Raw genomic sequence first — 27,684 nt, 5'->3', positions numbered from 1 at the left:
TTTTATAGTTGTAGATGGACAACATGCCTTTATTTTTGCGTGGTGCTAAGGATCAAACCCAGTGCCTCACACATGCTAGGCCAACACTCTGCCACTGAGCTACAGCCCCAGCCCCAGTGTGTTTCTATTTTGAGACAGGGTCTGATAAGTTGCTGAGGCTGGCTTTGAACTCATGATCCTCCTGCCTTAGCCTTCCAGGTCACTGGAATTACAGGTGTGTGCCACCACACCTGGCCAGAGTCGAGCCTTTAATCCACCTGGAATTGATTTTTGCGTGTCGTGAGCTTGGGATCCATTTCTCTCTCTCACCCACCACCCTAGTGCCCACCCGGCAAGCCCCAGAGCTCTAGGATTTCCTAAGGCCTAGGTTCCTCCAGAGAGGATTTGCATTTCTATTGCCATGGGGTCCTGCCAGCCTGCAGTTCTAGGTATACAGATCCTGGGGTGATCCAGTTTCAAGCTGTCCCAGAAGATGAGGGATGACTTTGGCCACAAAATCTCAGCATCTTTATACACACAGGGTTGTAGTTTGCTGAGGCTGCAGACCCTCTGGAGGGAGTGTCAGGATTAGGTGGGGAAGGGACCCGATTTGGCTGCCCAGGTGGGCCCTGGATGTCTGCCTGATGCTCAGGTTCTCGGGTTTTGGTGGACGCTGGCTGCAGAGCCTCCCTCCCCTCCCTGCTTGGTGTTCGCCCCCACCTGTCTGCGGCTGACCCGTTGACTTCTGGCCTCTTCTGTGGATTTGGTTGTACTGCATCTTTAGCTTCTTCTTCCCCCCCCCCCTTTTTTTCTTTTTCTTTTACAGTGAGAGTGTCCAAGTACCTTCTCTATCAGAAGGTAGATATGCATCCTCAGGTGATGAATCTGTTTTTATTTAAAAAATCATTTTTTTTCTTGACTGTAAAGTTTTATTCATGACAGAAAACATATGAAAGAAAGTCAAAGTAGAAAACACTAAAAAAAAAATTTAAAGTTGGCCACAATTTTATTCCTCGGAGATTAAAAGTAGCATTCTAATGTTTCCTTATAACTTTCTGTACTCACACAATGACTAGAGGGCCGCAGCCAGGAGTCCATGGGATACTAAAGCTGTGTAATAAACCCGTCTTCAAAAAATAATTTAGAAAAAAGATGTAAATTTGTATTTAAAATGTTACCATTGGATAATATACAATGGATTTTAAAAATTAGCAAGAAAGCAACAGCCTACTTATCTAAGGTCAATTTAAGAACTAACACACACAACCTCTCCTGTTAGGAATGGTGAGATTAGAAGCACATGAGCAGCAGTATATGACATAAGCATGTATCAGGATATTGATTGATTATACTTAATTACTTTTCTTTTTCCTTCTGTAGGTGAAGATGACTGGATAGAATCGACTACAGTCAGGTTAGAATCTCCGAAAGTGTTGCCTGCGGAGGCCTGACCGGGAGGCACGTGGTGTGCCGCCTTATTTTTCAGAGCCTCCTGGGATCTGTCCACAGCAGCTGGACTGATCTGGTCATTTTTTAAGACACAGCCTGACCCAAAGAGCTCTTCCATGAGGTTGCTCTTCTTCTCTTTGAAGCTCGTGTCTTTGGCTTTCGCTCTGGAGGACTTTCCGAAGGAGGGCTCGTACCTGCTCACGAGCTTCCCGTCCTCTGTGCTGCCCTGGTGTCTGCTGGAGCTGTGCCCGCACCGCGTGCTGCCCGTGTCCGCGTGCCCACCCGCCGCGGGCAGCCCCTGGTGCAGGTTTTCGGTGGCCTCGGTGAAGGAGTAGTGCTTCCGCTGTCTGCAGGCCAGCTTGGAGCTGGGAGGGGCGCACTTGTCGGCCGTTTGCTCGCTGTCCTGCGTCTGCACGCTGTCTTTGAACTTGTCCTTCACCGGCTCACCTCCCGGACTGCTTTCTCTTTCAGGGTGAATTACTGGGATTCTTTTTGTTGGTAATTCTTGTTCTTGCAAAATGGTTTTCTTTTCTTGATCCTCCTTTTTCTCTTTCTGTCTTCCAGTATTCTCCAGAGGCGCTTGTATTTCCAAATGTTCCTCTTCCTTTGGTAAATCTGTATTGGGAAAGCAGACAAGGCAGTGCCCTTTAAAATCAGTGGATTCTTTTTTCAAGATGCGTGTTGGTGCGCTGACCCTTCCTGACAAGCACATTGGCACCACGGCAGAGGGAAGAAAACAGATCCTACAACACAGAAAGGGGTGTCTTCTATTGACCCCCTTGAAAAGTCTTACTTTCCTATGAGATCCCAAATAAATGGAAATCATGAAACCAAAATAAAAATGATATTCATAGACAAAATTTGCTGACAAGTTACTAACAGATGTTTGACAATACTAGCTGGAAGCGGTGCCAGTTTAAACAAGGAGAACACTTTTCACACATCCAGTTACATGTGATTTCCAGTTGGCGGGGGTGTCATTGGTAGAGCTTCACTGGACAGCAACTTGGCAGTGACCAGTGACATTCCTAGTGCACATACTCATAGGCCTGACCACCTCACTTCTAGGACCAAGCCTACAGAAATGCACAAAAGTAGGTAGAGAGATGTTGACTGCGACGCGGTTTAGAGACTTGTCAGAGGAGTGGTGGTTAATCAAGCCTGTCATGCGTCTGTGGATTCTGGGCTACTGTGAAGAATGAGGCGGTGATGTGAGCTGACAGGGAAAGTGGTTCCCACGCCACAGTGCGAGCACCGCAGGGCAGTGTGTTTATCTTTTTCTCCTTTGGGTGCTGGGTGTTGCACCCAGGGCTCCCTGCGCACTCAGCACCGGCTGCACCGCTGGCCTGCACCGCTAGCCTGCACCGCTAGCCTGGTGCTGGGTCTTTTGCATTTGTTCACTGCTCTCTTCCCAGTGGCTGGACCAGTGCTAGGTGCGTACTATAGGCCCAAATAGAATCTGTCAATTGAATGAATAAACTTTCTAGGACAATATGAATTACACACATAAATTAAAAAAATAAACGCAAGACTTTAGTAGAGCAGTGACCACAGTGAAAGTGCAGATGACGATCAGTGTCCACCACACTGCAGACAGGGACTGACAAACTGTGTGATTTAAACCTTCTTTAGCCCCACAACTAAGGTGTGGGCCTTGCAGGGTCTGCGGAGTGCCTGATGTGTTGAGCAAGGGCTCTCCACTCTGAGGGAGCCCCGAGTGGTCTCTGCAAATAGTTCACTGTTCTTTCCCCAGAAATTATTTTTGCCCAACCTTGCAGAATTTCAGCCAGATAGCATGTTAGCAGTGATGTAAAGCAAAAGCAAGGGAGTAATGTTTTCAAAATTCAAAAAGAAAATGATCTCCAGCCTGGAATGTTCTTTCCAAGTGATTATTAATCAAATATACTCATGGAATAATGACATTTCCTGATGAAAGGAACAGGTTTACCTTCCACCCACCCATTCTCCAGGAGCTCGTGGAGGCTGGGCTGTGCTCTTTAACACACAATGGGGTTCACTGAGGAGGAGGAGGACCTGGTTTGAGAAACAGAAGATCTAGTAGAGAAGGTGGTGACAGAAGCCTGCAGGAAATCATGGAGATCCCAGCCATGCACCCAGAGGCAGAGATAGACCAGGACCCCGCTCCATGCTGTCCCCAGGGCCCAGTGCCAGGTACGTCAGGGTCTTGGCCTGCCTCGTCCATGGCTGATGCGTGCTGCACTTGCCACTGTCCCCTGCAGCCTGCGGCCTCTCCTTGCACCCACAGAAGCATTCTCCTTTGGCCGCCTCCTGAAAGCTGGAGGTAAGCTTTGGTGATCTTAGGGCTGGACGCTCTGAGCAGCCCATTCTCTCGCCCCTCTGGCCCTTACCTGTCCAGGTTAGAGGACATCGCCCCATGGCTTTCACCTCACCTGTCCTGGCAGAGGCTCTTCCTGTCTGTCTCCAAGAACGATTCATGCCCTCGCCTGCTTATGGAGCCCCTGTTCATTCTGGGGAGCTGAAGCTGGGGCTCTGTTTAGCTCATCTTTTCCTGGAAATATTGCCCTTTAATCAGCTAGATTGGGACTCAGTTGTTCAAAGCTGAACACTTTGTTTGGAAGGATATATTGTTATGGGTTGATGATTATATTTCCCCTTATCCACCAATTTCATACGCTGCAGCCCCAACCTCTAGTAGGACTGTATCTGACGTGGAGCTCCCTGCCCACCCCTTCCCCCAAGACTGGGGTGTGATACATACTAGGCAAGCACACCTCCATTGAGCTGCATCCCCAGCCCTGAGGGGGCTTTTAAGGAATAATTAAGATTAAAAAAGTACTAAGGATGGGGCAGGCCTGGTGTCGGGATTATGACCTAAGAAGAAGCCCAGGGCCTTGGCACTCTTCCTGGCCTCCTCCTCCAGTCAGGCGCTGAGCAGAGAACATATGGAGATGTGGTGAGAAGATGGCTCTGCAGGCCAGGAACCAAGTGGTCAGAACTTTCCGTTTGGATTTCTTAGCCTCGAGAACTGTGAGAAATAAATGTCTGTTGTTCAAGCCACCAGTTGATGGTGCTTTCTCTGGCAACCCAAGTGGATTAACAGACACAAGCAGCACAGGGAGCTGAGAGAGATTGCAAGGAAATGACCCAAGATGGCGGTCCTTTGTGGTGGGCGGGCAAGGGCTTAGGTTGTGAAGGGCCCGTGGGTGTTCTAAGAAGTGCCAATGTTCTCTTTTCTTTCTTTTTTTTGGTGCTGTGACTTGAACCCAAGGCCTCGTGGCATACCTTTTACCACCAAGCTATATTCTCCCAACCCTCTTCTACACTTAACCAATGTACTGAGTATAAGGTGCTCCTTGGATTGATTCTGTAAACTCTTTTTGTTGTGTGTATGCCTCTATACACATCTTAGTAATTCACAGTTCAAAAACAAGTAAGAATAAAGGAGACTTTTATTTTTAGTTCTTGGTATCATTAAACCCAGGGCCTCACTTATGCTGGGCAAGCAAGTACTCTACCACTGAGCTAGACCCACAGCCCTAAGCAGGACCTGCTAAAGTTGTTAAAATTACCTTCATTTTTCCTCTTAGAATCTTCTTGCTTTGGTAGTTTATTAATATGGTGAGCAATCTCATGGTTTATTTCAACTGATTTTTCTTTATGACTGATGTTTCCTGTTGCCATTTTACCCTACAATTTCAAAAAACATCAAAAATACAGTTTTGGGAGTCTAGATAATTTTGAATTGTATTTTATTCTAAAGAATACAAGTACTTTTGTATAGAACAAGTGTCTATTTTGTAGCTTCCTGTGCTTTTTATTAAGACGTTTTATTAAAATAGTGTAAAAGTAACAGAATAAAAAAAAATCAACACCCGTAAATCAATTGCATTCCTATACACCAATGATGAATTGGCTGAAAGATAAATTAGAAAAACTACCCCATTCACAATAGCCTCAAAATAATATTATACTAAAAAATAATAATATTATACTTGGAAATCAATCTAACAAAAGAGGTGAAAGACCTCTACAATGGAAATTACAAAACACTAAAGAAATAAGTTGAAGAAGACCTCCCATACATGATGGAAAGACCTCCCATGTTCTTGGGTAAGGTAGGATTAGTATAGTCAAAATGGCCACACTGGGGCTGGGGTTGTGGCTCAGTAGCAGAGCTTGCCTCACACATGGGAGGCACTGGGTTCAATCCTCAGCACCACACAAAAATAAATAAACAAAATAAAGACATTGTGTCCATGTATAACATATATGGCCAAACTACCAAAATCCCTATACAGATTTAATGCAATTCCTATTAAAATTCCAATGATTTCTCCATAAAAATAGAATAAGCAGGGCTGGGGCTGTAGCTCAGTGGCAGAGCACTTACCTTGCATGTGTGAGGCACTGGGTTAGATCCTTAGCACCACATTAAAGAAAAAAAAAAAAAGCAAACAAAATAAGGGCATGCTATCCATCTACAATTACAAAAAAATAAAAATAAAAATAGAAAAAGCAGTCATAAAATTCATTTGGAAAAATAAAATGGCAGAATAGACAAAGCAATCCTCAGAGAGAAAAGTGAAAGAGGAGGCATCACAATCTCCCTCACCCTGCACAATACTCAACTCAAAGTGGATCAAGGACCTAGGCGTTAGACCAGAGACCCTAAGCCCCTAGAAGAAAATGTAGTTCCAACTCTCCATCATGTCGACTTAGGGACCAACTTCCTCAACAAGACTTCTAAAATGCAAGAAGTAAAATCAAGAATCAATCAGTGGGGTTGTGGCTCAGTGGTAGTACACTTGCCTGGCATGTGTGAGGTACTAGGTTCGATTCTCAGCCTTGTGCATGTAAGGCAAGCACTCTACCAACTGAGCTATATCCCAGCCCCTTGGTATATATCTAAATAAATAAATGTCCATTGACAACTTAAAAAAAATCAGTAAGTGGGATGGTATCAAACTAAAAAGCTTTTTCACTGCAAAGGAAAGAATCAAGAGTGTAAAGAGAGAGCCTACAGAATCGAAGAAAATCTTTGCCACCTGCCATTTAGAGCATTAATCTCCAGGATATATAAAGAACTCAAAAAAACACTAAAAACCAAATAACCTAATCCATAAGGAACTGAACAGTCGCTTAACAGAAGAAATACTAATGGTGAACAGATATATTAAAAAATGTTCAACATCTCTAGAAATTAGAGAAATGTAAATTAAAACTACACTGATATTTCATCTCACTCCAGTCAGAATGGCAACAATCAAAAATACAAGTAACAATAAATGTTTCTGAGGATGTGGGTAAAAGGTACACCCATACGTTGCTGGTGGGATTGCAAATTTGTGCAACCATTCTGGAAAGCCGTATGGACATTCCTCAGAAAACTTAGAATGGAACCACCATTTGATCCAGTTATACCAATCCTTGGTATATATCTTTGTGTGTGTGTGTGTGTGTGTGTGTGTGTGTGTGGTGCTGGGGATTGAACCCAAGGCTTTGTGCATGTAAGGCAAGCACTCTACCAACTGAGCTATATCCCAGCCCCTTGGTATATATCTAAAGGAATTAAAATTAGCATACTATGGTGATGCAGTCCCATCAATGTTTACAGTAGCTCAGTTTACAATAGCTAGGCTATGGAACCAACCTAGGTGTCCTTCAACAGATGAATGGACAAAGAAAACGTGGTATATATACACAATGGAATGTTACTCAGCCATAAAAAGAATGACATTTTCTGGTAAATGTATGGATCTGGAGACTATCATGCTAAGTGAAATAAGCCAATCCACCAAAATCCAAAGTTCAAATGTTCTCTCTGACATGTGGATGCTAACACACAATAAGTTCTATGTGGGAAGAACAGAAGTTCATTGGATTAGACAAAGGGGAATTAAGGGAAGGGAAGGGGATGAAAATAGGAAAGACAGTGGAATGAGTCCATCATAACTTCTATGTTCATATATGAATACATGACCAGTGGAACTCCACATCACGTACAACCACAAGAATGGGAAATTATGCTCCATGTATGTGTAATATATCAAAATACATTCTACTATCGTGTGTATCTAAAAAGAACTCTTAAAAATTCTAATCCCCAAGTGAGAAAATTAAAAAATACAGAAAAAAAGGACACTGTAATACAAATTTGCTGTACCTTAGTTTTCAAAGACTGAACATCTTCTGATTTTTGGGTTTCCTGGTGACGCATACATGTAAATGACACACTTTTTCTGTCTGCTTGAACTGATTTTGTTGAAGAAACTATAGGATAGGTAAGACACATACTTTACATTTGGAGGCAATATTGATTTAAACATAAAATACCACTGAAATATGCAATGTAATAATAAATCACAGTATATTAGGTATTTTCTAAACATTCAATTGAAGTATAACATTTACTAATTTCCTCTTCTTTTTCCTGCCATTTCGCTCATTTTGTCTTATTTTGGGTGACAGGGGTCACAGGCATCATGGTGTGGAGTGAAAACAGGTCAGTGCTGGGGTAAGAGAGCACGCTGGCCCTGGTGGGAGGGGTTCAGAACTGCGGACGCGCATTGCGCACTGGAGTGGCCCAGCCCCTGCAGCCTCCTGCGGGAGGGCCTGTGCGCGGGTGCACTGCCCGTGCTGGAGTACCTAGACCTAGACGCTTTCTCATCTCCGCTCCCTGGCTGTTCATCGTCTTTTCTGGGGGCTGTTATTCTGGATTATAAACCAGAACAAACAAAGAGAGGCAAGGAATTCGTAGGTGCTGCCTTTGAAAGTAAATGTGAAGTTACTTTTTCTGCCAAAATAGAGGTGCATGTTCCTGTTGAACCTCCCTTGAGCAGAATCTTATGCTGGGAGATGGTGGTGGGAGGGTGAGTATGTACTTTCGTCAAGGAAAAATACTACTCAGCAATACAAAGGTACAAGCTCATGATAGTAGCGTCAACATGGATGAATCTCAGATACGCTATGCTGAACAGGAGAAGCCAGATTCAGAGGAGAACATACATGCTCTGAGATTCTACTGGTGTGAAATTCTAGAACAGGCAAACTAGCTATTGTGACAGAGGGAGATGGAAGGTGGCTTGGGCCAGGGGTGAGGACTGCTGACTGCAGAGGGGCCTGAGGAAGCTTCCTGGGGAGATGGGATCTTGATCAGGGTGTGGCTACGTGGGTATGAGCATCTGCCCAAATGCACTGAGCTGAGAAGCTACAACAGGTGCATTTTATTGATGTAGAGTATACCTCAATAAAAGTTAATTGTCAGAGACCATACACTGACTAACAGATGTAGAAAGTTCGGGTTTTGGCAGATTTTGCTTCAAGCTGAAAAGTTATCCTTTTCTTCCACCTTAAGACATAAAATACTGAGCTGAAAATGAGAAAACAGGAAGGCATTTTCATTTTTTTTTTTTTTTTAGCTCAACAATATCACAGTTTTTTTATTCCAAAATCACAAAATGGTTTTCAGTAACTAATAAGATGCTTTTTAACATGTCCATTATTTGGGGACTGGAATGTGGCTCAGTGATAGATCACTTGCCTAGTACACACAAGGCCCCAGGTGCAATCCCCAGCAACACACACACACACAAACACACACACAAATCCATTATTTTGGTTATGTAAATTAGAAAAATATAACTATAGTTAAAATATATTTTGAGAAAAGTTTAATAAAGCATACCTTTTGGGTAATCGTCTAATTCATGTAAATTTTTAAGTATTCGATTGGTATAGATGTTTTTAATTTCAAGCTCACGATCCTTCTCCTAAAAAGAATCACAATACCATTTTTTTCTATGACCCATCTGCTTTTGTAAGAAGATATTTTTAGTCTTAGGTGGACACAAATCCTTTATTTTTATGGGGTGCTGAGGATCGAACCCAGTGTCGCACATGTGCTAGGCAAGTGCTCTACCACTGAGCTACAACCTCAGCCCCAACCATTTGATTTTATTAACTTTGATTTCTTCTAAAAAATAATGAGGTTTGTCAGCTCTGAACAAAATGTATAGGTCCTAGAAGAAACAAATGGGCCATATATCCCATTCTAGACAGCAAAAAGCACTCCTTTTTGACGAAGTGGCGCATTATGGCAATGGGGACCATATTTTTGAAGAACCTTGCAAGTGAACTTCTTTCCCTGTCTTCTTTCTGTGCCTGAAGTTTATTGTTTATTGTTCCTCTGCACTCACTGCCCACTCTAGTACACACTGGTCACATATTGTGATTTAAATTGATTAAAATCTAAGATTCACTCCTCAGCCACACGACCCCTATTTCAGGTGCTCAGCTGTTTGTGACTCGTGACCACAAGTGAGCTGCAGTGATAGAACAGTCCCATCACCCCAGTAAGTTCCATCAGACAGCTGCGTTGATACAAGGGCAGGGTTGGTGGAGCCTAGAACAAGAACATCAATGTTAAGTTTTAAATCTGAATATTGAAGAGCCGGGCACTCTGTATTTTATTTACAGACAGGTCTCACTGAGTGCTTAGTGCCTCACTTTTGCTGAGGTTGGCTTTGTACTCGCAATCCTCCTGCCTCAGCCTCCTGAGTTGCTGGGATTACAGGCGGGCATCACCGCGCCCAGCAAGGAGACTGATTTTAATTGGAGGAGACTGAGTTAAGTTTTTGTCCATTTGTCCACCTCCATTCCCACTTTAATTTGTAGGAATGGGGTTCATAAGGAAGAGTAATTCAGTTATAGAAAATAAAGAACATTATATACATCTGTACATATGAATTGTAGAATACAGGCTTGGTTCTTATTTTGAAGATACCTTTTATTTATTTTTTAAATATTTATTTTTTGTAGTTGTAGTTAGACACAATAACTTTATTTATTTATATGCTGAGGATCGAACCCAGGGCCTTGTATTGTGAGGTGAGTGCTGTACCACTGAGCCATAACCCCAGCCTCTTGGCTCTTATTTTAATATTAAAATTAGTTTATTATGAGATGTGCATACATGGATAAAACATAAGAATACTAATCTATTCTAAAATTTAAGTTTCTAGAAGCAAAAATGCTGCAGTCTTCTCCCTTTTACTTCCTTCTAATTGTAGTGATATTTTGCTCAAAGATGGGAAATATTGACAGTTCCGCATGGTGAAAAGCTGATCGAGGATCTTCTGGATATTATGTTAAAGAGGAGGGATACAGTACAAGGATTTTCAGAATGATTTTTCACTCATGCTGGTTAAGACAAAGATTTTGACATTTAGAGGGTCAAGTTTTGATTATCTGGAAAATTCACATGCATATTTTGGTTTGGTCTGGCACTCAGGAGTAGTACGTGGTTCAGTGGCAGAGAGCAGGAAGGAGCAGGTCAAGGACTGTTTCTGATGGAATCAGTACAGGGATGGTGGGGGTCATTAGGAAGCTATATGAAGGACAGTCATTCAGGACTGGAACAGAGGTTCAAGTCAGCTACCTACTACAGAGCTGGACCAAAAATCTAAAACAACAGGTTTGGTACGCAATCCAGAATACTTGGATGGTTGTTCAATTCATTAATTAAGTGAATAAGAAAGAAAACCCATAGTTAGGAATGCTCATGGATTCTTGTGGAATGCCCATAGGAAAGACTATTCACAAGTTCAAAGGATATCATCAGGTTGGACTTAAAAGGGAAGTTAGGTCATGGTGTGGGACCATGGTAAGGTTCGTGTAAATGGCTTACAAAAATCAGACAGGAAGCAATGTTTCAGTAGACACCATCCCTTGGCCAGGAGTAAGATGGTAGTCAGCGTGTAAGCTGGGCTGCAGTGCCTCATTTGGGAGCTGAGTAAGGCTGACATCTGTCTTCTTACTTCGGCCCATACTCCCAAAGTGGGCCTAGACTTGGTAAAGGATGACTTTGAAAATGAGTTTCAAGGTATAGAGATAGATATTTCGATCTTTGGGACGGGACCCTCCCAAGCTCAAACAATAATGGCTCATGTTAATGTGGCAGGTTGTATTTTCTTAAAATCGTTACAATATTATTTCTGTTCTCTGTGCTCTAACAGAACCTGTGGCTCCACAGGAGGTGCAGTCTCCTGCTTTGGGCTGCCTGGCACGCGGAGCGAGGAGGAGATGATGCTGCATGACTGGCGAGGCTAGGCCATAGGGGCAACATGGCTGCTGCAGAGCCCTCCCTCTTCCCTCTCTCCCCATCCCTGCCCTTGGAATGCTGCCACCAAGTTAAGGGGAAGCTCACACCCCTTGGATAGGCCAAGGGTGGGATTCTAGCCAATAACCCAGCTAAGCCCTCAGCTGTCAGCTTGCACCAACTGCAGCGATGAGTAAGACTCCAGATAATTCCAGCCTCTTTCTACCGTCAGAGCTGAGGATGAGAGGGGCAGAGACCAGCGGTCCTAAACTGTAGATTTGTGACCAAAATCAGTGTCATTTCTGAAGTTATTTACGTTTTGGAGTAATTTCAATGCAGCATTATAACAGGAATAGATTCTAAAACATCCAGAAAGTTTCTATTTCTCCCTACTTGGATTACTGCTAGCAATGACCTTGGAGAGGCCTACAGGACAACCTTAGTTTTCCAGTGGATAGCATTGGTGGGAGGTGGGAGTGTATCCTGACTGCAGGAAGAAACCCCAGGTGACAGGCTAGGGGTTTAATGAGTGAAGTATGAGAAGTGAGGTATGAATGAATTTTTAAAAAATTATTTTGTGCAACATATTCTCTGCGTGTGTTGCTTTTTTCTTTGTGCTTCTGGGGACTGAACCCAGGGCCTCACACATCTAGGCAAGCGCTCCCTCACTGAGCTACACCCAGCCCTATTGATTTTCAGAAAGGGCCTCCCCAAGTTGCACAGGCTGGCCTTGAATTTATGATCCTCCGCCTCAGAGGGGTCACTGGGAATTCATAGGTTTGTGTTATCAAACCTGGCTTTTATTTTCTTCTGGGTATTTTTTATCTCTTTGACCTCTGGTTCTTTTTAGGGAGATTTTCTCAATATTGTTAGGTTTGTTTGTTTCCTAGCTCTTCTGCTGACTTTCGCATCCTGCATAGTTGAAGTTTTACTCATCTCCTATTGTTCCATTGTGGGAACGTCATGTTTTACGTAGATTTTATCATGTTCTCTCCCAGGGTGTTAAACTGGACTCCAGGTCGCTGCCCTGCTTGTTTTCCTGTGCTTTCTTTCACGCGCTGCTCCTCCTAGAGATCTGCTGGCCTGAACACAGGTGAGAGTGTGGGCCTGGGCTATCTTATGTCCTGCTGGGCTGTGTGGCAACGTGCTTCTGAGGCTTCTTTCTGAATGGGAAGGAAGGTGCTGACTGACAGGCCTCACTGTGAGGTGACTCATTCACTGAGTTCCTCCTGGATTCCAGACTCCAGTCGTGAAGGACTTCGCTGGGACCCAAGTTTCTGCCAGTACCCCATTTCTTGTGGAGCAGTGTACTCACTCCTCAGCACTCTGCCGCTGGTGACTGCTGCTCCAGGCTGTGCAGGCTGTAGAGGCGGCTGTGCAGGTCACCCACCTGCACGTTCTCACTCTTGTCCTCCACACCTGCCTGCTGCGAGGCCAGTAGCTCTCAGGACGCCCCACTGCAGGAAGGCTGCTGATGCCCAGGGGCCACCTGAGGGCCTGATGGCAGAGGGGTGGGGCAGGCGGGCAGTGGACTTCCTCCCCAGAGCCTTGCTGAGCTCCACTTAGTGCTTTCATTCACTCTGTGGGTTCTGTTTGGGGTTTCTTTCCATGTCCTGTTGTCACTTCTTTAGGATTCTAGCTATGTGCATTTTAGGTTGGCATTGTCTGTCTGGCGTCTCCATCAATCTGAAAACACCTGTTTTTTATCATCTTGAAGTTCTTTGGTGGCTCTGGTACAATCATGGTATCCTTTTTGGGGTGAATCACTACTTTAAAAATAAATTTTCTGTGATTTCCATAGAGCTTTGGCAGGAAGGGATAAAAAGCAGCCTTTTTTATTTTTTGTTTTTTTAGTTGTCAATGGACCTTTATTTTTTTACTTTTTTTTTTTGTTTTAAAGAGAGAGAGAGAGAGAGAGAGAGAGAGAGAGAGAGAGAGAGAGAATTTTTTTTAAATATTTATTTTTTAGTTTTCGCGGACACAACATCTTTATTTGTATGTGGTGCTGAGGATCGAACCCAGCGCCCCGCGCATGCCAGGCGAGCGCGCTACCGCTTGAGCCACATCCCCAGCCCCCCAACAAAAAATTTTTAAAGAAAATTGAAAGTGGGGCTGGGGTTGTGGCTCAGTGGTAGAGCACTTGCCTAGCATGCATGAGGCCCTGGAGTCGATCCTCAGCACCACATATAAATACATAAATAAGTATTGGGTCCATCTACAATAAAAATTATTAAAAAAAATAAATAAAAGTGTTGTCTCCACTGAGGTAGCTGAAAGCATGGACAGTGGTGGGTATTCAAAGTCTATGCCAGAGTCTCTTCTTGGGCTGTGTACCCCTTAGAGCAAGAGCTGGGGATTGGCAAACCTTTCCTCCTCTTGTGTCACTTGCCAAGCTGCCAGTGGAGTGTCTGGGTTCGAAGCTGTTTGGGATGGCTCTCAGCTTCCCTTCTCACCAGTGCAAAGCAGGATGGAAGGGCCATGGCTGTTCATTGGAGTTTTGTCTGCACAGACTAGACTGATGCACTTCCAGGGCGGGGCCTATACAGAGTTCTAAATGGGAAGTTCTTGTGGATGGGATCTGTCTCTGATTAGAACTTTGGAACTTTGTCAGGTGAGAGAGAGGAAGAGTTCAATATAGGAAAGGTCAAAAACAATTAACCTTAGTTAATTTAGTTTACCTTTTCTTGCTTTTGTGTTTTCTTTCTTACATCCCCAAATCCTAGTTCTCAATGATACCAACATAATTCATCATGCTCCATAGGGATTAATACTACATTCTCAAAATAACAATATCAACACTATCACTACTAAGAACAGTGATTTTTTTTACCTTACAGTGCATCTCAGTATATTTAATTGCATGCAATAAATCACATACAATATATAATACAATGTTTGATTGTAATATAAAACAATTCATGTATGTATGTAATACAGTATACATACAATAAATGAAATCACTTGGAATTGTTTTACTCTATGACATTATGCCATCAAAGGAATATAAATTTGAGTTCATTTTATTTTTTCATTTTACTTTGGATTTGGGGGATAGGTTTTTAGTTTTTTTTTTTTTTTAACATTTAGTTCTGCTTTATAATTTTGCAAAATATTAGTATGGTTGTAAAGTCAAATTTACCAAAAATATATTCAAGAAATCTAGATTCTATGACTGTTTCTTCTATCCCATCCTCTCTGCCTTTTCTATTCTTATCATTCTTTTTCTTCTTTAAATATAAGCAAATATATGGGAAATCTGTATTGCCTTCCCTTTCTAAAGTGGTAGCTGTTTTAGTCAGCTTTTTTTGCTTCTGTGACTAAAAGACCCAACAAGAACAATTTTAGAGGAGGAAAAGTTTATTTTGGGGTCCACGTCTTTAGAGGTCCTAGTCCACAGATAGCAGGCTCCATTCCTTGGGACTTGAAGGAACATTCTAGCAGAAGAGTGTGGTGGAGGGAGTGGCTTATGTGATGATCAGAAAGTCTCCACTTACCAGATACAAAATATACACCCACCCCAGTGCCCACCTCCTCCAGTCACACCCAACACGCCTTCAATTATCCCTCAGTTAATCCAGCAGAGGATTAATGTACGGATTTGGTTTGGGCTCTCATAACCCAATCATGTCTCCTCTAAACCTTGCGTTGTTTCACATAAAAGCTTTTGGGGGACACCTCAAATTCAAGCCATCACATTTTACCTCCAAAAGCTCGTGACCTTCTCACAATGCAAAATACATTTAGTCCATTCCAAGATCCCCAAACAGTTCCAAGATTGCCCCAAAGTTCAAGTCCAGAGTTTCCTCGGGACTAAGGGCAAACTCAGCTGTGAGTTCTGTAAAAATCAAAAACAATTTACAAGTATCCAGTTGTGAAGATACAGAGTAAACATTTCCATTCAGAAGAATGGGGGCATAGAAAGAAGGATGCTGAGACCAAAACAGAGCAAAACCCAGCTGGGCAGACAAGTCCTGTAGCTCACTGGCATCCGGAGCTCATGGCATCATGATGTTCTGTCCAAAGGGCTTGTATAGATCTGTCCCTGTGGCCTTGTTGGTTGCAGCCCACTTGGCCTCTATGTTGGCTTGTCTCTGCCCAATTGCTGTAGCTTTCCTAGGATGATGTCCTACATTACTGGCATTTCTTAATTTTGGGGTCTCCATTGCAACTTCAGCTTCCTCTTCACATCTCCACGACTGCCCTCTCAGGGGGGTACCTGCAGGGACTCTGACCCTGCTGCACTTTGCCTGACTTCCCAGGACTTCCTTTGAAATCATGGTGGAAGCCCCCAGCACCCTTCCTTCCTGAAGAACTAGTACCACATGGTTTATGTCAAGGTCTGCTGCCATCTCCAGCAGTAGCCAAGCCTCTAGGGATACTAGATGCAGCAGCCTCTGAGTGCCTGGGTAGCTGAGCATGTTGAAAAACCTTCATAGGCCCCCTTGTGTGAGAAGGGTACCCTACTGGTCTCTTTTCAAGAAAATGTTCACCTTTACTCCCTTGAGTTTGAGATGGGTATGGTCTTGCCAGCTCCTGAGATGGCCTCAAGCCATCTTTCTTATTGCTTCTGGGCAAAGTCTTTAGAATTTCTTTAGTGGCAATAATGTCTTTAATAATTGCAATTTCCTTAGCCCCAGTATTGCTCCCACCTTTGAAGTCCAAGTTTTTCAAGTCTTTCTACTCCTGAATAACACAATAAACTTGGTTAAAAGCCACCAGCATCATTCATGGCACTGCCTGAATGCTATGTTGCCTAGAAATTTCTCCTTCCAGATTAAGAAGTCCGTTACTTCAAAATCAGCCTCATAGAAAGTCTCAGGATATGGGGAAAATGCAGACAACATCTCAGCCAGAACATAACATGAATGGCCTCTAGTCCAATTTCCAATAAAGTCCTTCTCTGAACCTTCTGGAGCCCTGTCTTCACTGTCTGCAGTCCTATTGACATTCTGGTCTTCTGAGCTCCCACCAGAATCTGCCATTAAGCTCAATTTACAGCAATCTAAAGCATTTCCAGTTGAATGACTAAGCATCTCAAAACTCCTCCTGCAAATTCCATAAAGCTCCAAAAGCTTCTGAACCATGTGATCAGATTAGTCACTGCATCAACCCCACTTCTGGTACCAATTTCTGTTTTAGTCAATTTTTCACTGCTGTGACTAACAGACCTGATAAGAACAATTTTAAAGGAGGAAAAGTTTATTTGGGGGCTCATAGTTTCAGAAGTCTCAGTTCATAGATAACCAGCTCCATTGATCTGGGCCTGAGGTGAGGCAGAACATCATGGCAGTGTGGTGGAGGGAAGCAGCTCAGGACATGGCGATCAGAAAGCAGAGAGACCCCTTGCCAGATACAAAATATATGCCCCAAAGGCATGCATGCCCCCACTGACCCACCTCCCCTGGCCATACCTTGCCTACTTTCTGTTACCAACAGTTAATCCCATAATGGGATTAATTAACTGATTAGGTTAAGGGTCTCATAACCCAATAATTTCTCCTCTAAATCATCTTGCATTGTCTCAAATATGAGTTTTTTTGGGGACACCTCACATCCAAACCATAATGGTAGCATACTGCAACATTCCTCCTTTTTTTTTTTTTTTAAAGAGAGAGAGAGAGAGAGAGAGAGAGAGAGAGAGAGAGAGAGAGAGAGATTTTTAATATTTATTTTTTATTTTTTGGTGGATACAACATCTTTGTTTGTATGTGGTGCTGAGGATCAAACCCGGGCCGCACGCATGCCAGGCGAGCGCGCTACCGCTTGAGCCACATCCCCAGCCCCTTTCCTCCTTTTTTTATTTACCCATATACCCTGGAGATTACTTCATAATAGTACATAAAGATTCTTCTTCTTTTTTTTTTGGCAGTGCTGGGGATCAAACCTAGGACCTTGGGTATTCTAGGCAAGTTCTTACCACTGTGCTACATTCCCAAACCTCTTCCTTTTCACAGATGCATTGAAATACATTATGCAGGGTACATTTACTTTCCTTTTTAAATATTAATTTGGATCTTATTATATAGAATTTTGTGGTTTTCTTTTCACTAAGCATCTCAGTAAGTACTAAGCATTTCTCCTGTCAGAAAGGGTTTTTAGTGCATACTGTTTATATTCATATACTGTATAAGGAAGCACACAATTTATTTAAAAATCCCCTGATTATGTCTCCACATGTATGTTTGCCTTGACCAGTGGGTCCTGAAGCCTCTCTGTCAGACTTCTAAGCTAGTTGTTTCAGCCATGCCCATTTTCTGGCACATTCTTTCTTAAGTTTCCTGAAACTACAGAAAAAAAAAAAAAAAAGAGCAGAAAAACTCTTCTCTACTTTACAAAGGAGAATTTATGTCTACAAGCCCTCTTCCTTCCCTGTCTCTGGGTGTTCCCACCTAAGGCTCCCAGGAAGTCAAAATTCCCTACTTGCCTATAAAGGCCAAACATCCTTGTCCCAAAGAGTGAAGCTTAACTTTTATTAGTGGAGGTTCAAAATAGGTTATTTCTTCATTGTCTTCTCTAGCTTTTCCAAATCTTTGGACATTTTAGAAATCTTCAAGGCAGAAAGATAGCAAACTGTAAAAAGAAATATTTTAAAAATTCTTGAGGCTAGCCGCAGATGTAGTTTAGTGGTAGAGCACTTGACTAGCATGTGTGAGGCTCTGTGTTTGATCCCCAACCCAGGAAAAAAATTTTTTTTTAAATCTTATTTTTAAAGCATTGTGCAGACTTCAAAAGACAGTTTTGCAAAGGTCTTTGCAAGTGAGACCTTAAATAAATTTATGGACCATTAACATGTACCCTTAATACTATGATATTATAAGTTATTTTTTTAAATTTAAAGACTTATTTTGAACTACATTAAAATGTTAACAAAATGCAATAATATTACTTAATGTGATGAAATGAAAATGATAACAAGAAGTCTTATGAGTGAATGGAACAGGGCTTTAATTTTTCTAATTGCAGTACATATTCACCAGGATGTGAGCTCATTCTAACAGCTGTAGATCTGTCTGACCAAGATCTTAAGGCTGAGCGCAATGGTGCACACCTGTAATACTTCATGAGTATGATTGTGAGTTCAAAGCCAGACTCAGCAACTTAGGGAGGTCCTGTCTCTAAATAAAATATAAAAAAGTAGTTGGGGATATGGGCTCAATCCCTGGTACCAAAAAAGAAAGAAAGAAATATCTTAGGAAACACATGATATTAAACAATCTGAAGACATAATAGATACAAATGGCTCTGATATTTTGGGACACAGAATTTCACAGTGTTCTAATGTGTTGTTTTGAAAGACATACCTTGAGTTTTTGCTGCAGGCGTTTGACTTCCATCTGCAGAGTCTTTGTGGCTGCAAAAGCGGCTAAAGTCTTCCGATTTTCGATAGCCAGCTGCCGATTGAAGGTTCGATTGTTCAACCTCAGCTGTTTTTCCAAGCTCTGAAAGCAGTATATATTTCAACTATTCTGTAACCAATTTGGCATTATGAAAAACTTCAATTACAATGGAACTAAGTACATTTACAAGAAGTTGCAAATTTTTAATACAATTTAGCAAATGGCTTGCTTAGCAGGCACAGATTAAAATTAATTATCACCCTGGCCCTCCTCCAAATTCTCAGATCTTATTTCTAGAGAATAAATATCATGCTTTAAGTTTGATGTCCCAGTGGTTTTTTTTTTTTTTTTTAACCATTCTGGAATTTGGCAAAAATTTGGACATACCCTGAAAAATCAATAAATATCATGTCATACTTTAGATAAAAACCTAAGTAGTGCTGCCTAACTGAACTACTCTGCCAACTCTGCATGGGGTCCTCTTTCAGAACCTCTCTACCCTTCTTACAGGGGGATCAGCTCAGCACAGACTGTCGGTCTCAGCCATTCACAGAAACCAGATGCTACAAGGTGTAAGGGGGACTCACTGTGTGTCCACACAGATGGATAACAGCAAGGTAACCTGGTCATCATCTACACGTGGATTCACGGGCTTCCTGCCACTGTTTTAATAGAGAACTGTTCTGAACTTTTGATAGAAGGCTTGGCCAAAGGGCTTTTTCTTTTTTACATGAAATGGGGTCCTCCCATTATGACAATGATACTTTTCCATTAAAGAAGAGTGGAAAACAGAAAGCTCAAAAGATGAAATCACACTAAAAATCCCACTCTCTAAAATACTGATACTTAAAAAATACCTACATGTTTTGATTCACAGAAATTTCTCCTCCACTAAATGCCCTGTGACCAAACCAAAATTTCCCACATTATCATGTGCTTCTGATAGCCAAGAAGTAGCTAATTCTGAAGTTTGCTTTGCTTTTGTCTATAGGTATAAAAATAACCTACTTAAATGTTTATATATAAAATACATAGATAAGATAAAAATACATTTACTTTTACATGAAAGACATATGCTAAGATGGATCTAATATTAGCCAAAAGGCAAAATATATGACTTTGGTATACAATAGTGAAACAGAGGTTTCTCACTAGTTATTATACCTTGTACATCCATTTTATTGAGACAATTCTCTTTGGAAGTAGAGAATTTTAAAAAGGAAGAAATAACTGAGATTAAAAAAAACATGGATGGAATGAATTTGATATTTACTTATTTCAAGATCATGGAAAATATTTGTCTCTTGCCATCAAATATCAAAGAATTAAGCAGTAAATGAATTCCACTTATGTCCATAGAAACCCAAACTTCCTTCAATGCAATATGGCAGGACACTTCTCTACATGATCAGGGCCCTCTCCCAACTCTTTCCTTCTAATGTACCCAGCCTTCTGACAACTTAGGGCTGTTGAAGAAGTCAATTCACTCATCAGTTATTTTAATTCCTTTTTCTTTCCTGTTCCAGGGAGAATTCTGGGAAAAGTTCCTATTTAAAAAAACAACTAAAAATGTCTATTTGGTAATGATGGGCCAAACTGATGAGGGAGAAGACAAGAAAATGGGCTGAACGGGTGCCGCGTTCAGATTTTGGTGGGGCAGGCTTTTAATAACAGTTCATAAAGGGTTGATTTGAAAGGGAGGTTTTGCACAAGGCGGGTCAGCCTTTCCACACTCGCCAAGTCTTCCTCCTGCATGGGGGCAGCCTGGTTTTCAGTTATATCAGTCTAGCTCCAGAGTGAACTCGCGTTCCCTGCAATGGGGCAGCAGACCTCTCCAATCAGAGCTTTTCCTGTTTCTCTTTAAGCCTCTCCCTTGCCCTGGCCTCCACCAGACACCATCTGCAGCATGCCATGCTGAGCAGTTGGTGATGCTCTGTAACAGGGGCCAACGTGATCAATGGGTGCTCTCTGTATTAATTGTGAGGACCTAACATTTCTAGGCTTCTGAAATACAGACCTGTATTTTTTTGTCATTTGCCTCCATTTTTGTCGTAAGAGCAGATAATCTTTGAGTCAGTTCTTCCCTTTCTGCAAGATTTTTGTCTTCGGAAAGTTTCTGTAGCGCCTGCAAGGTATCTCTGGTCTTTAATAACTCGCCATCCGTTTCTCTGAGTTTCCTGGATACAGCTCTTTCCTTCTCCTGGGATTTCCTAAGTAATTGCCTTAAATTTCTTACTTCATTCTGGTGTTTGATTGTGAGTTGAGGCAGATTGTTTTGTGAATTCTCATATTTTCCTATAGCTTTCAAGTGCCTAAGCTGAAGTTGTTTCAAAAAATGATTTTCTATAATGATGGCTTCCAATTTCCGATGCATATCAGCTAATTCATTTTTTAGCTCTTTAATCTTGTGAAGCCTGGCTGAGAGTATTCGATGGGCAATGGCATCTCTTCTCTGGCCAATCATATTGACTTGAGAATTAAAAACAGATGAATTGTGCTTTTTTTCGACTGAGATTTCCTTCCGGCCTGTGTAAGCAGACAATCCAGTTTATTACTAGTAATATATGTAGATATGCAAATATATACATATGTGTACCCCCCACAATATACATGCACAAACATAAGCATAGCTAGAAGGGGAAAGAGCTAATATCTAATAAATATATATGCTTTTAGGCTATGTATGTGTGTGTGTGTGTGTGTGTGAGTATCATTAATGGCCCAGGCCCCAGCTCAGGAGGCTGAGGCAGGAGGATCACAAGTTCAAAGCCAGCCTCAGCAAATGTGAGGTGCTGAGCAACTCAGTGAGACACTGTCTCTAAATAAAATACAATAGGACTGGGGATGTGGCTCAGTGGCTGAGTGTCCCTGAGTTCAGTCCCTGGCACCTCCCCCTGCCAAATCATTAATGCAATTTTGTCCCTAGTTCTTTTTATTTTTTATTTGGAGACAGGGTCTCACTGAGTTGCTCAGCACTGTGGTGAGAACCCACAGTCTACATGCCCATGCTTCTGCCCCAGGGGCATGTGGACTTGTATGCTATATGTGTATGCGTCCAAGTGCCCCTGTATATGTAAATATGTTTTCATTTGTATACCTGTAAACATATTCATATTCTGAAGAAGGGAAATTGGAAATGGATTCTAAAATCTAAGATAACCTGGTCCTCATTCTGGAGAGGGAAGGGTACTTAGTGGCCGGGGTCATGAGTCCTAACCTGAAGCTACTGGCACACACAGGGACACACTGAGACATGGTTACTGTGTTTGGCCTGGGTGGTGGGACGGACAGTTCTGCCCGTGATGGAAGTCAACTGGCAGACACAAAGCCTGCTTTCTGAGGAGATTCACAGCAATCACAGCATTGATATCCTGTCAATAACTGATGGACTGTCTGCAGCAGTGCCTTTGAGGCACCTGTTTTCTCACTGGGAAGCGGCTGTGGCTGAATATTTGAGTGTTTTAGAGTCGATTTAGAGCACATTAAAAAGTAGAAAAGAGCACAGGCAGCCTCTGGGACCCGGCTAGGAGGATGGTGTCTGTGCTTGTGTGGAGGCCACATGCTTTAGTACCCTGGGCAGAGACAAGGGGAGTCCCAGACCAAGGCAGTGTGGATCAGGCTGGATTAAAACAGGGATGGACGGGGCGACACATCCTGTGCCATTGCCAGCAGCTTGTCATGTCTTCCACTTCTTGGGCAGCGAGAGGAATCCCTGAGACGAGGAGGTGGGCAGTGCACTCTGTGGGCATGGGGGTTCGTGCCCCCTTCCACGCCACCTTAATGACTGGAGGGTAGAAGAAGAATGTGAGAGTGCCTGGAGACTGCTCCCCACGGCCATGGGGACTGCGGCCCAGGCCCCAGGAGTCAAGATGTGCACAGAGGTGTGGGTGCTCTGAAGAGCACAGGGTCAGTGACGAAGACGGCAGACCAGAGGCCCTGCCTTCCCCATGTGCTCCTGTCTGTCAGCGGCCCTCAGGTACCACTGGCATTTGGTGGTATACAGCAAGTTCATACTGTATATACATGGCACACACTTGTTGACTACAGAGGTTATGGAAAACTGGAATAGGGTTTAATCCTTAATGGTTTTATATCGAATTATTATTAACTATACATAATAAGAATGGTTTGATATATAGTTTTGTTTGTTTTTTGTGGTGCTGAGGTTTGAACCCACGGCCTTGTGCACAAGAGGCAAGCACTCTACCAACTGAGCTATATCCCTAGCCCAGTTTCTTTTTAAGACTTTTTTTTTTTTTTTTTTTAGTTGTAGATGGTACAATTCTTTTATTTATTTATGTGGTGCTGAGGATAGAACCCATGCCTCACGCATGTGAGACAAGCTCTCTACCGCTGAGCCACACTCCAGCCCTGATACATAGTTTTGATCCTATTTCACACAATGAGGCAGATTGAACCAAATATATTTCTCTTAGGATAACTAATTCTTAAACCGCTGAGCTAAAACACTCACTCAGATTAACTTAATGCACAAAAATACATACATTAGCCCAAAGGCACTTCACGTTACTTACAATGGGCTCCAACACCTTGCCCCCAAGCTCCCTCTCTGTTCTTGCCGGCCTCTTTCCCAAGCCCCTTCCTTGGGTCGCCTGGCCCAGCCCCTCTTTGTAAAGTGCTGCTGTCCTCCTGTACTCTGTGGGGCCACTCTTTTGTCTTCCTTGGTCCCTCTCCCTTTTGTCACAGTGTCCCCCTGCAGCCCCTTGGTCCCCACACCTTTGCTGTTCTGGTATCTTGAATCACATTCCCATTCTCCTGGGCTGGCTGGGGCCTTATTTAGGCTCTTCTCTCCCTCTTCCTGATCTACACTGTATTTCCCCTTACAAAAGGATGGATCCACTTCCTCCGTGGACCCGGGATGGAGAGGTTCAAAGGGAGGGCCTCTGCAGTTCTGTGTTCAGTCTGAGAGAGGGTGTCTTTCCCACAGATCGTGGTCTTCCACTCTGCCTGGCCAAGGACCACAGCAAAGGGGTCTTGAGCAATTTAGTGCAGTAGTCCCTTTTGTGGCACACCAATGATTTGAATGACAATCACACATTTTGGCACTGTCTTGACAAGGACATATATCAAAGGAAGCAATATTCTAATTAACAGGATATGTTAATTGAATACATTTTGAAAGTATATTTCTCTACAAAAGAAGGAAACAGTTTTTGAATAGCAAACTGTGGAAATATGTTTCTTGCTATTACAATCATTTAAGTAAATCTCTAGTGTTTGACCAAAGCAAAAATCCTATCAAACTGAAATCCTCGCTTCATTCTCAAGATTTTATCTAAGAAATGGTTTTTATACCATGAAATTTGCTTTTCTCAATTTTCTTATTTGGGAATTGAAACTTCTCTCTAATGTTACTATTCTTTAGTGAATCCTGGGTCTATATTGATGATTCTAATCCTATGTTACCACCCCTCAAGACTCAGAGATCTACTTTTAATATCAGAAAACTTAAAAGACACTGAAAATTCACTGGGGAAGAGACCACATTGACTAATAACACATTAAGCCTCTCTTTGCTTTCGGTTAGAATTGTATTACCCTAGAGTGGAACAAATTACTTGCTATTTAAGTTACTTCAGCAAACAGTTGTAAAACACAAGCTGTATGGGAATAGAAAAATAAAAGAAACCACCAAAAAATAATTTATCACTCTGACAAAACTTTAAGTTACAATTAGTGTTTCAAGTTCTTTATATACTGGTGCAAGGGTCCTCAAGATGCACACAAGATTTGTTTAAAATAATAACTGAATATCAAATAAACATGCAATGATGCCCAAGTACGAGTCAATCTTTTGCTCTTCTGGATAATGGAATTTACGACTCTCGTCTCCTGAGAAGTGACTGAATTAATTCGGGTTGCTTTCAGTTTATGAGTTGGTATCTTGAGCATAATGTACTCAATAGATATTTGTAGAATAAATAAACAAGAAACCAGTTTCAAAAAGCTAAATTATAAGGTGCAGTTTCTTATAGAAATAGTCTTATGGATGCCAACTGCATTCTTAAATAGTTCCTTAAAAGCTTAGAATTGATGTAAAATATAATGTATATATCTAGGATCCCTTATCATAAGCCCTTGGGACAGGCTGTTTTAGATCTTTTTTTTTTTTTTGAGACAGGGTCTCACTGTGTTGCACGGGTGGTCCCTAACTCCTGGGCTTGCTCTATCTATCTTATTTTTTGGTACTAGGGCTTGAACCCAAGTGTGCTCTACCACTGAGCTATATCATCAATCCTTTTTTATTTTTTATTTTGAGACAGGGTCTTGCTAAACTGTTGAGGCTGGCCTCAAACTTGCTATCCTGTCAGCCTCCTGAATGGCTGGGATTACAGACAACTGCCACCATGCTTAGCTCAAACAATTTTTTTTATGGCAAAATATATAACTATTCACCAAATAAGATAAATGAAGATCACTTTCATGTAAATTCAAATCAATTTTTTTTCCAAATAAATATTTTTTCTAGAGGTTGGGTTTTTAGAGATTTGAAATTTCGGATGTGGATAAGGGTTGTGTAATGGCAGGACCCAGCAGGTGTTCTGTTGTGCTCTCTTTTCCAAATGCCATAGCAGACTTCTTGGACAGAGCCACACCATGAGAGGGAAGAAGACTTTTCCTCTTCTGCCCAGAGCCTTGTGATGGGCCTTGAAGGCCCATTCCCTCATCTTAGAAAGGGACTTTTAACCTCTTGGGTGTCTGGAGAAACACTTCTCCCTATAAAAGACAACAAATGCCCGAAGATTTAAAAAAAAAAAAAAAAGATCATTGAAGAACCTCTGCTCTGCAGCTAGGAAGAAGGATGATCTTTATTTGGAGCCAGGGTCTCCAGACTGAACAGTCTGGATGTCCCAGAAGTAGCTCAGAGGATCCAGGACACACCTGGTCATAGCAGCTGGGGAGGAAAGGCCCTGGGTAAGCGAGGCAGGGGCAGGTGAGCCCCCCAAGGGTAGGCTCTCAAGCATTTCCAGCTGTTGGCCAGGGTGCACTGATGGCCAGAGTGACAAAGTCCCAGCTGCTCCTACAGGAGGAATGCAAGCTGGGACAGGGATGCAGGAGGGAGGGGTCAGTCACAAGGCTGACTCCAACTGGGACAGGCAGGAGTTGGTGGACTTGGTAGTTATTAACAACAGCCTTTTGAACCTTTCTGGTTCAAAAGATTGCCTCGCCAATATGCCTCACCAGTCTTGGCGACCGTCCTCTTGGGGTGTTGAGACAGGCATTTGTATTTCATTGGCAGTTCAAACCTTGGTTCTTCAGCTGAGATGAAAGGCAAGAAGCCAGTGAAATCCAAGTACTGTGGTACTCTGTAACAAGGCCACCTGTTAACTGAAAATGGAACCAGCCTCACTAGGTGGCTCCATTTGGGTAAGCCATGTGAGGAGTAGACTTCATGTTTTAAACATTATTATTATTATTATTATTATTATTATTATTTGATATCAGGAATTGAATCCAGAGGGTGGTTAACCACTGACCCCTTCTTCTTTTTTTTTTTTTTTTTAATTTTGAGATAGGGTCTCGCTAAGTTGCTTAGGGCCTAAGTTGCTAAGGCTGGCTTTGAACTTGCCATCTTCCTGCCTCACCCTCCCAGCTGCTGGGATTACAGGCATGCACCACTGTGCCAGGCTAAAACTTTCTATTATTTTGTAATTATCCTTAATTCTTCGCTTCCCATTTCCTTCCATAAAAGTTTACCTACAATACAAATTTATAATATGGAAAGTTAGCAAAACACAACATGGACTGCTTCAAAATACTAGTTTGTTAAATAATAACATCATTATAACCAGGAATCCAGCCTTGGCTGAGAAATCTTGCCTCTTACCTGCAGGCTGGGCAGTTTTAGAAGCAGTATACTTTTTATTCTCTTCTTTCTTTTCTGTTGCCATAGGTTGCCCTAAAAAATTCCTGCTAGCAGCTACTTCTGAACATTCAGAGACAAAGTCTTCTGAATAGTCATAGTGGGAGCTCAGGCTCCTGCAGGAGCACTGAGACCCGCTGTAGTCGACACTCCCATTGGAAGCCGTGCTGTTCCTTGACAAGCCGTCGGGGCTTGGGCTTCTGCATTCTGCAGGCCTCCTGCTGTCTTCCAGGGCCATGCTGGCGAGGTGCTCTTCTGTATGCACTTTTGTTGTACCAGCCAGAGACACAGTAGGCAACCTAGTAATAGAAAGGTGTTTTTGAATTTGACTATTGACTTTCAGATGAACCATGCTTTACTATGTTTTCTGTGACTACATGAGTAATTATGAACATGAAACAAGGCATTATTCTGAAGTATTTTCCAGAAGAATTTCAGTTTAGTTTTCATGTTATTTCTACATAAAATATAAGATTGCTGAGACCAAGCTTTGTTTTTTTTTTAAGTTTTACAAGAACAAAATATCTTTATTTTGTTTATTAATTTTTATGTGGTGCTTAGGATCAAACCCAGTTCCTCACATATGCAAGGCAAGCTCTCTGCTACTGAGCCACAACCCCAGCCCTGAGACCAAGCTTTGGTACCATATACAAGTGATATGAGATAGAATCATACTGGGTAATAATATTGACAATTGTTTATGAATTAGTGGATGACATCCTTATTTCTAAAGGCTGGTTATTTGTTGGGTATTTTTGCCTTCATTAGAACTGAAGAAAATGACAGTTCTCAGTAAGTTTGGCTAACTGGTTTGAAATGTAGCTCATGACATTCGGACATATTCATGAAGATGTTCACTTTCATTTAATAATGATAAGATCACATAGTTTTGAGATTAAACATGTAGAGCACAATGTAACTAATCTTCTAGTTTTATAGAGCTAGTATTTGTTATA

The 27,684-nt window shown here is 42.2% G+C and overlaps 1 protein-coding gene across 1 annotated transcript; it reads right to left on the bottom strand.

Annotated features, from left to right (window-relative positions):
• Positions 1-1,210: 1,210 nt before the first annotated feature.
• Lca5l (lebercilin LCA5 like) lies at positions 1,211-27,023 on the bottom strand. Its single transcript, XM_071615024.1, has 7 exons — positions 26,693-27,023; positions 20,861-21,369; positions 18,808-18,945; positions 9,095-9,179; positions 7,574-7,680; positions 4,980-5,097; positions 1,211-2,043 (listed from the first exon to the last, which is right to left on the bottom strand). The coding sequence occupies exons 1-7, from the start codon at positions 26,964-26,966 to the stop codon at positions 1,310-1,312; spliced, it is 1,965 nt and encodes a 654-aa protein (XP_071471125.1). The 5' UTR covers positions 26,967-27,023; the 3' UTR covers positions 1,211-1,309.
• Positions 27,024-27,684: the final 661 nt, after the last annotated feature.

The sequence above is a fragment of the Marmota flaviventris genome, chromosome 8, assembly GCF_047511675.1.
Source record: "Marmota flaviventris isolate mMarFla1 chromosome 8, mMarFla1.hap1, whole genome shotgun sequence".
In the NCBI taxonomy this organism is placed as follows: domain Eukaryota; kingdom Metazoa; phylum Chordata; class Mammalia; order Rodentia; family Sciuridae; genus Marmota; species Marmota flaviventris.
The sequence above is the reverse complement of the archived record's forward strand: the minus strand, read 5'-3'. Positions and strand labels throughout refer to the sequence as shown.

What these genes read in the sequence shown, in the direction of transcription:
- Lca5l (XM_071615024.1), bottom strand. Translation starts at nt 26,966, where the DNA reads ATGGCCCTGGAAGACAGCAGGAGGCCTGCAGAATGCAGAAGCCCAAGC. An exon ending in CAAATGACAAAAAAATACAG is followed by an intron (nt 18,946 to 20,860) that starts GTCTGTATTTCA and finishes TACTGCTTTCAG; the next exon opens with AGCTTGGAAAAACAGCTGAG. An exon ending in ATTAGACGATTACCCAAAAG is followed by an intron (nt 7,681 to 9,094) that starts GTATGCTTTATT and finishes CCTATCCTATAG; the next exon opens with TTTCTTCAACAAAATCAGTT.